This window comes from Aricia agestis, chromosome 6, assembly GCF_905147365.1.
Source record: "Aricia agestis chromosome 6, ilAriAges1.1, whole genome shotgun sequence".
In the NCBI taxonomy this organism is placed as follows: Eukaryota; Metazoa; Arthropoda; class Insecta; order Lepidoptera; family Lycaenidae; genus Aricia; species Aricia agestis.
In genome coordinates this window covers 9,483,100-9,494,444 of record NC_056411.1, presented here as the reverse complement: position 1 = coordinate 9,494,444, position 11,345 = coordinate 9,483,100, and the positions used below count along the sequence as shown (strand labels likewise).

Sequence of the window (11,345 nt, the reverse complement as noted above, 5' to 3'; positions counted from 1 at the left end):
TATTAATCTTAAGATTTAGTTTCACACATAAACGATAATTATATCTATTTTTACATAGTAATAAAAAATATTCGTTTAAATGAAAGTAAATTTAAATAAATTGTTCAATAGCTACACAGGAATTTTGAAGTTCATGTCTTTTAATTACAAAATTTTTTTAGAACACTGGAGTGGAAAAAAGTGCGAAAACAAGAAATGTTTTAGATGAAACTATTTATAATTTTCAAACCTATTTTTTAGTAAAATTCATAAAGTTTTGACTATTTACTTGTGATCTGCCCACAGATTTCTATGTGCACAATAAATAATATGTTCAATTTTAACCAAGTAATTGTTTAAAACTTCTAAGCAAACAGATGCAACTTCTATAATAATATTAAAGAAAAATTAATTGACATAACAGTTCGTAAAAACTGCCAAGCTGGGCTGGACAAGCGAGTGTCAAGACACTTAAGACCATATGACCCTAACTTGACTACATACATTAACCTAGATCTCAAAATCTGTAAGGTCTAGAAAACTGATTTTTTGACACAAGTAACTTCAGTTCATAAAGATGAAATGCTCAAGACGAAAACACGATTACTCAAAAAATGCTCGATAGTTTATTTTTTACAAAAAACCTTGTTTTAGACACATTTTTGCTTGGATCTTCGAAGTTTGCTGTCTTATCTTTAATATTTTTTAATATCTAAAAAGGTATTGATAAAACCTAAATTTGCTCAAAACACTTTTTTCATAATCATTATAGTTCGTCTTTTATTCAAGTAAAACTAACTCGGCGATGATTCCGCGCCGTCCTTTTTCACCTGGCATATGAAAGACGGGCGTGAGTGTGAAGAGATTTTTAGAGTCAGGTGAGCTCTTAAACATCTCCTGACTCTTTAAAATATAATGGTATAACATATTAAACATAAAATGACTATACAAATAGTGTTTATAATAGGTAATATATTTATAAAAAATTCTTTAGGTACATAAATGCTTAAAACGAATGTTCAATATATCATAAATAATTTATAATACTATTGAGATACTTTACACTATGCTTTCTTATACTCAATCCTTTCTACTTTGACTTCATCTCCTAGTAGCTTGTACACATATGTCACTACTGTCGAACTCTGTATGTCCATAAGCACAAACGATGGGGTGGGATTCCTGGAAAATATAAATAAATAAATATGAGCTCTAGACCTCGAACATCTTCCTATGTCTATCACAAACGGAAGACGGATTAAGACTACTTGATGTCCTAAGCAATCCATGCCTGTCCCCCCCCCCCCCCTATCCGTATGTCAACAAGAATCGGTCTTTAAACTTTTACCACCTAAAAATATTAGTTTTTTCCTACAAACTTTTTAGTGTGCTTTTTGGTGACGAGAGAGTGAGATGTGATGCCCTTAGGATGGATGGTTTTTGTCCTTGTGGTGCCATCTCATACGTGATGCCCTAGGCAATTGCTTAAATTGATTAAGGGTTAATCCGTCACTGCATGTGGCTGGCTTGGGAGTTGAAGCATTAATATGTCATTTGCTGGGTCGCAAAGTATCATCATACCAAATTTCAAAATTATATAATATGCAGTATAAAAATAAGGATGACACAGGACATCTGTTACTTTCTTACTTTAGCATTTATAAAATCAAGATAGTAAATGATTCTAAGCCCCTGATTCTCCTTAATGTAATGGAATTTTAGAAGATAATATTGCAATAAAACCACTGATATAATTAAAAAAAATGCAATTTACATTAAAGTTATTTTTAAGTTTTAGTAAAATGTTTGAATCAACACAAGTTCATAGTATGAAATATTTTAATTACCTGAATAGTGGGCTGTATGCTCCTGTTGCTGAGCCAGGATTTATATAAAACTTATTCTCATGCTCATAGGCTTCAAATCGGTGTGTGTGACCAGATATCAGGATATCCACATCGAGCTGCCTCTGTACCAGTGCTAGAGATTCCTCGTCACCCCATGGCACTACTTGGTGACCATGTATCAATCCTATACGGAACTGACCAACTGTAATCACCTTCTGTTCTGGATATGTTGAGTTCTGAAATACAGTGTAAACTCTATATAACGACACTGAAGGGACCATGCATTTTATGACGTTATATGGAGTTGTCGTTAAATGGAGAGAAGAAAAATCAATACTTTTTTGTCATTGTACAGTGATTTTCTTTTACTATCCGTATTTACAGTTTCAAAGTTTATGTATAACTGAGAATATTATAATAACAAATAGTTATTAATAATCCATGACTCCTTATTATTCGTTAGGGACTAGGGTCTAAATGAGCCTACACAAGCAATCAATCTCAATTTGTAAACAAAATGACTAATTTCTTAGAAAGTTCTGTATGCATGATGCCAAAAGTCAAGTTTATTGCTGGCTAGGATAACAATGCGACAAAAAAATGTATACAGCTGCGCACTGACCAACTGTAATCACCTTCTGTTCTGGATATGTTGAGTTCTGAAATACAGTGTAAACTCTATATAACGACACTGAAGGGATTGTGCATTTTATGACGTTATATGGAGTTGTTGTTAAATGGAGAAAAGAAAAATCAATACTTTTTTGTCATTATACAGTGATTTTCTTTTACTATCCATATTTACAGTTTCAAAGTTTATGTATAACTGAGAATATTATAATAACAAATAGTTATTAATAATCCATGACTCCTTATTATTCGTTAGGGACTAGGGTCTAAAAGAGCCTACACAAGCAATCAATCTCAATTTGTAAACAAAATGACTAATTTCTTAGAAAGTTCTGTATGCATGATGCCAAAAGTCGAGTTTATTGCTGGCTAGGATAACAATGCGACAAAAAAATGTATACAGCTGCGCACTGACCAACTGTAATCACCTTCTGTTCTGGATATGTTGAGTTCTGAAATACAGTGTAAACTCTATATAACGACACTGAAGGGACCATGCATTTTATGACGTTATATGGAGTTGTCGTTAAATGGGAAGAAAAATCAAAGACTTTTTGTCATTATACAGTGATTTTCTTTTACTATCCGTATTTACAGTTTCAAAGTTTATGTATAACTGAGAATATTATAATAACGAATAGTTATTAATAATCCATGACTCCTTATTATTTGTTAGGGTCTAGGTTCTAAAAGAGCCTACACAAGCAATCAATCTCAATTTGTAAACGAAATGACTAATTTCTTAGAAAGTTCTGTATGCATGATGCCGAAAGTCGAGTTTATTGCGGGCTAAGATAACAATGCGACTAAGAAACGTATACAGCTGCGCAGTTTTTACTAATTTTAGAAATTTAAAAGGTACTTTTTATTGTTCAATTGTTGTAATGCTAATTGAGAGTCTGTGTGATGCTATGTAGAGTGTACCATTATATGGTAGACAAGCTAAACCAACCAAAGTCAATTGATTTCGACGCTTTAGAGAGTTTGTCGTTAAATAGAGTGACGTTACATGGAGTTCACACTGTATTTTTAAAATACTTAAATAAAAATACAGAACTATAAGATGGTAAGTAATCATGAGTTATAAATCTTATAAAATATCTTATTTCATTTGTATAATTTGTATGTAGCAATTTTCCGACAGCTTGAAGAGAAATAGCTTGTCATATTATACTATCATGTTATAATGTTATTACAATATTAAGAATATTGAAATTTTTTATGATAAATTAAATAAAATATTACATACCTCATCGAAATCTCCTCTTACAACATGTACGTCACTGGCCAGTGTTTTGAGATAGTCATAGGACTCTTTAGTACACAGGTTTCCAGTACATAGTATGTGTTGTATGCGGCCAGGCAGTAGCAGTTTCTTGAACTTTGGAGGAAGGCTGCTACAGCGATGAGGAATGTGCAAATCACCAAGTACTAACACAAGCTGTAAGTCAATGAGAATTTTCATACATTTATTCAAAGAATAACCATTTTTTTTTGACCAGACTATTCGATAGTGTCATTAGGAAGTATATTAAATTAGCAACTAGCGAATAATAAATATATTACAGTAAGTTCTGTAAAATCTATTCTTTTATAAAAATAAGGTTTGGGATAGTCGGTAGGATTAAGTTATAACAACGAAAAAGAACATGTAATAATGAGTTAACTTACCATTGTATAATATAGATAGGATTGTACTTTTTAAATTAATAAATTGAAATAAATCTCAAATTAACTCCCACTTTTGGTTCACCTTTTTGATATTTGCATTTTGCATAAATGACGTTGACGTTTAGTAAACACAGTTTAAAAAACAGGCTCTATTTGTGTTTCGTTGGCTATGGTAAACCATAAAACTTAAAAGTAGATTTTTAATTTTACAAAAAGTTACCAAAAAATGCATTTCAGTAATAAAATAAAGGCAATTTGAAAATTAATTATGATTATTAGGATGTTCGTCGTAATCTTTTGTACCTCAAAACGGAGAATACAGAGTTGGAAGTTGGAACTTGGATTCATCTGTCATCAATCATCATACAAATAATTTTTATTGGTGAAAACACTTTATCACGTCACAAATCACATTGCTCTTTTCTTTTTGGCTAATTTAGAATTGTAGAATTTCATGGTGTTGTGGGTGACACATATACGTAGAAAATATTAGTGTAAGACTAAACTTTGGCACCAACTGCTGGAAATGGAATCAATGGAATATGAGCTCGCTAGAAATCTCACTCTATTGTTCTTCGTGGAGCGCCTACTCGATAAAGGCGAGCCGAGAACGTTGCACGATCTTTCCTGTCAGTTTGGTGCCAAGGGATTCACGAAGGAGATGCGTCAGATCGCTGGCGGGTCGCAATCGGGCCTTAAGAAGTTCCTGGCTCAATATCCAGCGTTGTTCAGCATAGACGGGGACTATGTTGATATCAACACGTTCCAGAGGCACCCGAGCGGCGCTGGCGTCTCCTCGAACAGCGACTACATTGAAGAAGCAAAGGAGTACTTCGCGAGTAAGATGGTCCAGTACGGCGAAGGGACCGAAGTGCCAATCAAAAGCTTACTAGGTCACAGAAGCCAGGCATCTCCGCAAGTGCGTCACATTTCTGGACAGCGCATCAAAGAGTTTAAGGAGTTCCTCATGAAGCATCCAGACACATTTCAAATCGTCGAAGACAATGTTATTCTAGTCAGTGAGAATCATAGGCGAGATCACAATCACGGTAACTCTGAACAATTTCATAACTTGCCTGTAGCTAATATTAATACAGATACCGCACAGCAACTGTTGGATTATGTTGCACAGTGCATTGAAGCAAAAGGACCTGTAATGGTTGATCAGCTCTTTCACCTAATTGTGTCTCGCTTCCCCCAAGAATATTGGTATCAAATGTTTAAGACGCCGGCTGATTTGAGTGCATTTCTGAAACTCTTTTCCGATAGCTTTCATGTTCAGTCAAACCTTGTAACACTCATTAGTAAGCCAAAAATACCTGTAATGTATTTAAATGCTAAATCTAAAGTGAAGACTGACCCACCAAAGCAAGTTGTAGAAGAGAAACCCATTTCCCCTGCTCCGCCTATCGTTGTGAGCCCCACTCCCTCAGATGGCACAAAGAGCCCTGCAACTAGAATACTCAGTCCTGTAGAATCTCCCCGTTTTACACACCCACAAGCTAATATAGCAAATCAGACTCTTAAGCAAAGAATAAATTCAATTGTAATTAAAAATTTAGCTGAAAATATGGTCAGAGATAGAGTTAATAATCACCTCAACCGTTCTGAAGAGATGAATGGTACAGCAACTACTAGAAACAGTATGATGGGTGAAGCATGGAGACAAAAAGTTTTACAGAGTGCTACGGTTATTACCAGTGTCAGAGAATGTATGACATTGATTGATAGTATTATGAGCAGTAAGCGCACCACCAAACCTATTGTCTCCTTTGATTGTGAAGGTATCAATTTAGGACTTAAAGGAGTATTAACTTTGTGTCAAATCGCTACTATGAATGGTGAAGTATATATCCTTGATATAATGGCTTGTCCGGGAATGATCACTGAAGGTAAAATTAAAGAATTATTAGAGAGTGAAAGTGTAGTTAAAATTATTCATGATTGTAGAAATGATTCTGTTAATTTATACAACCAGTTTGAGATAACATTGAAAAATGTATTTGACACACAAGCAGCTCATGCAGTTTTACAGCTGCAACAACAAGGTGTTCCTGTTTACAAAGTTAAAAATCTTAGCCTCAATGCACTCTGTGAGTTGTATAATGCTCCAATGAATCCTATGAAAGAACAGTTAAAAAACGTTTATAGACGCGATCAACGCTATTGGCAAAGGAGACCATTAACTAAAGATATGATAATTTATGCGGCATCTGATGTGCTCTCACTAGTTAACCCAGCTATCTACACATACATGTCTAGCAACATTAAGCCCGAAAACCAGCAACTCTTTGAAGAACTGTCAAATGAGCAAGTGTTTATGCATATTCAGCCGACAGAAGTAAAATTAAGAAAACGCCAGAGGAAAATAAATACAGAAGTTGAGGAGCTCAAACAGAAATTAGCAGAATCAACAAAAAATATAGTTTTGAGCAACAGGGAGATAAGGTTGCTGAGATATTTAGAACTGACAGAGGAAGAGAAAGAGAAACTGAAAGGCTGTCACAAGATTTCCAAGAAGTTAGAGAAGCTGGAAGCCATTGGACAAGACAGAGACAGTGATTCTGATGACGATGAGAGAGATAATGAGATGGCAAGCTTGGAATCTAATCCATCTGATTCTATTTCATCTCCCCATTCAACTCAACCACCCAGTTTGACTGAATCAATGCAAATGATGGATGAGATATTATCAGATACAAATATGGATAAAGTTGAGAAGATTAATCGTCTAGAAGCTATTTTATCGGCGGTGGCACCTCTGAGTGGAGAGCTGGAAGATAAGTTCTCCCAAACTATGGAACAAACATTGCCTTTACTGAAAAACAAAGACTGGTCAAACTTGAGTCAAATACTTAACATTGGAGAACCAGACAAAAAGAATTGCTCATGCAGATGCCATAACTCTAACTTTGACGATATTAAATGTAACAATATCATCGAAAGTAAAAAATCCGAGGTGGGCTCACAGACTTTAAGTACAGGTGATATCGTTATCACAAGAATCTATTTCAGAGAGGAAGATAAAGTCAACGAGAGAATACTCGATGCTTCCCCTCTGAGTAAGAGAGTAGGAATCAATAACATGTCTTGATGACACTCAGGTTAACAGTACTCTTCCGTAATATTTATTTATCTGAGTGCCACAGTTCCGTTTCGAAACTTGTTCTGTATGTGATCAATTACCTTTTTTACGTAGTTAGTAAGTTTAATATTTTTATTTGTAGGTTTAGGTCGTTAAATGAGTGCGCGAACTACTTTTACGGCAAATCCGATTGCGGTATATTTGTTATACATAGATTGTATTAATTATGTAGTGAGGACGTGCATTTGCGAGTGTTTAACGCCTACGCTCTTTGCTCATTTAAGCGGAGACGTGCGTGTACAGTCAGACAAATGCAACGGTTATGCGCATAATACAACTATAATAATGCTTTATCTAGAACTGTTCGCCTCTCGCAATGATTTTCATAATAACATTACTTATATAGACTTAAGTCGAAGCAATTGTGTATGTGATAGTTTACGGCCTTGATTTTTTTCTCAATCCTTTTGGAAATGTAAATAAGATAACTGAGATAGCATCGAGTGTATCTTTTAATCAGTCGTTTGCGTTTCTAATATCAGTGATGGAGTAGTTAATCTTTCGATATCTTTAGCGTTGTATCGAAAATGCAATATTATCTATCTCTATCTTTCGTTAAGGACTTTATTGTTCAAATATTTAACTAGTTAATATAATATTATTATAATAACATTAAACTAGCATTCAAATGTATGTGGTGCTTAGAAAGTAACGTATCACTAACATAGATGTATTTAATAGGCGAAATTAACAACATTTTAAAGTTTTTAAAATAGTGAGACGTCGTTAGTCTTTTTAATGATAATTTTGTGCCTTTACATCATATCCGAAGTTGCCTTTATTAAACGTTTTTACAGACGTAGCTTTTATACATATTTAGAAAACATGCGACGACGTTTAGATAGTATTTAACTAGATTCCGAATAGAGTTCCGAAAGGTTATCTTACGTTTAAAATGAAATATTTTTTCGCATTATTTTCGACTCGTAGTTTATGAGGTGATATAAACATGTTGAATACTTTCGAATAGTTTATTTTCGCGTTATTTATAGAGATGAAATAATAAATTAAAATTAGTGATATAGTTGTAAAGTGCTTTATTTACAAAGTTCTGCTTTATTTATTACTTTTTTTTAGCTTTTCTAATGTATTACTTAAACAGTATTGCGTCCATGTACTTTTTTTGTAATTGGAAAGTTTGGTTTTGGATTTTCTTTTAAATTATTATAGTGGCATGAGGTGTTTTATAGGTGTTTTTATATTTTTATCAGGTTTCTAATTAAACTATGAAATTGTACGAAGGTTTTAGCACAATAGGACTCGTCGAAAATGTTTGTCATGTTTGGCCTATCTCATTTCAGTGCCACTAGTTTAATGTGTAAAGCATTTTTAGTCAGTATAAGTTATAACTTATAACCGTCTGTTAATATTAAACGACTAAAATTTTGTAAGTTTGTTTTACTTTTGGTATTTAAAATCTAAGATCAACAACGACTTTGTTGCAAATCATTTTATTTGCACATTGTTCATGTTTATTATAAATAAAAAGACTTAAAACATTTTTGTGTTTCAATTGTAAACATCAATTTACATTATTCTTAGTGCACCTAATGCTACGACTGACGACCTACTTAATACTTGTGTACTCATGATACAAGGCTAATCGGAGCATATTAAACTTTTCTAAGGTCTCATGTCGCTCATATCTATCGGTTGTTTTAATGCCACCATTATAGTTAAGTTACGTAAGTACCTACTCAAAGTTATTCACGTACTGTGCATAATTATTTTCTTAGGTGGCTAATGATATTAGTTATTACTTCTGGGTAGACATTAACATTACAAGTCAATAACGTTATTATCGTCGGTATGGAGGATTTTTCTGAAAGGGGGTTCAATTAGTTACTTATTATAATCCAGTTAGCTTGAAATTATGCTCACGGTTTCGTTAGCTGTCTACTTCTAATGACTTTTATAGAACATACAACACCGAGTACATTATAATATTAATTTTATGTATTTAATAATAGCTCCTGCCCAACCTGAATTTACTGTACACAGTACACACAAATCTATTGTGATGCCTGCAGTAAGTATACTCATGGGCGTACCCAGGTAGGGGCAGGGGGGGCAGCTGCAACTAGCTAGAAGATAAAATAAACGTCACATTTCCTGGCAAGTGGTTAAAACGTGTAGACATACTCTGCGCAAAATGAAGTGTTGGAAACAAAATGAATCGATTATTTCAGAAACCCCACATGTCCATGAGACCCTATTTTACAGGAGGAACAAAAAACATAATACTAAAAAAATATTTATTAACGTTATTAAGTTGAATAAGTAAACTGAAGTGTTACTAGGACCATTCTACATCTAAGTAACATAACACAAGATTCAAAATCATACATCTTCTACAAAAAAAAAGGATTTAAGTCAATGGACATGTGGGGTTTCTCAAATACATAAATAAAACTATTATTTATTTTAGCTATGAAAAATGGTATACGTGGGAGAGCCATGCTTCGGCACGAATGGGCCGGCTCGACCGGATAAATACCACGTTCTCACAGAAAACCGGTGTGAAACAGCGCTTGCGCTGTGTTTCGCCGAGTGAGTGAGTTTACCGGAGGCCCAATCCCCTAACCCCTACCCTAGTCCCTTCCCTACCCTCAACTATTCCCTTCCCTTCCCTTCCCTACCCTCCCCTATTACCCTATTCCCTCTTAAAAGGCCGGCAACGCACTTGCAGCTCTTCTGATGCTGCGAGTGTCCATGGGCGACGGAAGTTGCTTTCCATCAGGTGACCCGTTTGCTCGTTTGCCCCCTTATTTCATTAAAAAAATAATAATAATATATATTATTAAAGGAAATGTACTTTATTCAATGCAGAATTCAACCTCCATAATGTTCTTCACATTCCCTATCCGTAACTGGCGAAATGGTTTCATAGAATTTTTGAACTCTTCTTGTTTCTGGCAGGTATGTCTTCAATTTTTGAAGATCAATCATCTTCTTCTTGTTTATTGGTCGCTTTTGCATGCTTACAGGTTCTGTGGGAAACTCCATAAGTGCCTTAGATGTGTTTCTTTAGCAGAAATGTGTCACAAGAAAGACCTCCAATGTATGTCAGGGCTTCAACAATGCCATTAAAATTTTCATTGTGGTGGAATCATGCTAAATAATCGCTCTATATCAGCGTTAGAATGCGGCAAAACGAATAAAGATAATAATAATATAATTAAGTTTCTAGTGTGCGTCTTTAAGGGTTAGAAACATAATAAAAAAAACTAGTGGTTTAACGTCGAAGCTACCACTAACTTAAATAATCTAATCCACTAAGAAATCCACTAGCCACTAAAACCAAATTTTCCCCGCCGAAAGGTACGTCTAAACCACCAGATCTAGTGGAAATTCCACTAAATTGGCAACAATGGTCTTAACTCTACACTGATGTAATCGGGTCCTGGTAAACTAAAAAGTTAGTTTTTATTTGGACAATAATGGTCCGTCCGACGCACCTTACTTATTTATACGTGGGAGAGCCATGCTTCGCCACGATTGGGCCGGCTCGACCGGAGAAATACCACGTTCTCACAGAAAACCGGCGTGAAACAGCGCTTGCGCTGTGTTTCGCCGAGTGAGTGAGTTTACCGGAGGCCCAATTCCCTTCCCTATCCTCCCCTATTCGGCCTATTCCCTTCCCTTTCCATCCCTACCCTCCCCTATTACCCTATTCCCTCTTAAAAGGCCGGCAACGCACCTGCAGCTCTTCTGATGCTGCGAGTGTCCATGGGCGACGGAAGTTGCTTTCCATCAGGTGACCCGTTTGCTCGTTTGCCCCCTTCTTTCATAAAAAAAACCTATAAATTTTGTTGAGATTCCTGGAAGAAAATCCAGGAATCGCAAACGGGTACATGCGGGCGAGCCAAGCTAAGCACGATACCAAACTTAAATGGGACCGTATAGCAGTAGAGATACATTGGAGGTGCCATCAATCACATTAATAAAAAAGCTTGCAGGCGAGCTATATTATTATGTTAAAATATAGTACCAGATACCATAGTGACCCTAAAAACGTTTACATTACCTAACTCGGCAACAATCGATCTCAATCTATGTCGATGCCTCTGTTA

At 35.1% G+C, this 11,345-nt stretch overlaps 2 protein-coding genes across 2 annotated transcripts; one reads left to right on the top strand and one right to left on the bottom strand.

The window, feature by feature from the left end:
- Positions 1 to 931: 931 nt before the first annotated feature.
- LOC121727733 (vacuolar protein sorting-associated protein 29) lies at positions 932 to 4,224 on the bottom strand. The gene is made up of 4 exons (XM_042115714.1): positions 4,128 to 4,224; positions 3,706 to 3,897; positions 1,827 to 2,062; positions 932 to 1,161 (listed from the first exon to the last, which is right to left on the bottom strand). Exons 1-4 carry the CDS (start codon positions 4,128 to 4,130, stop codon positions 1,044 to 1,046), a joined length of 549 nt encoding a protein of 182 aa, XP_041971648.1. The 5' UTR covers positions 4,131 to 4,224; the 3' UTR covers positions 932 to 1,043.
- Positions 4,225 to 4,546: 322 nt separating this feature from the next.
- Positions 4,547 to 8,771, top strand: LOC121727680 (egalitarian protein homolog). The gene has a single exon (XM_042115646.1). It carries the CDS (start codon positions 4,654 to 4,656, stop codon positions 7,219 to 7,221), a length of 2,568 nt encoding a protein of 855 aa, XP_041971580.1. The 5' UTR covers positions 4,547 to 4,653; the 3' UTR covers positions 7,222 to 8,771.
- Positions 8,772 to 11,345: the final 2,574 nt, after the last annotated feature.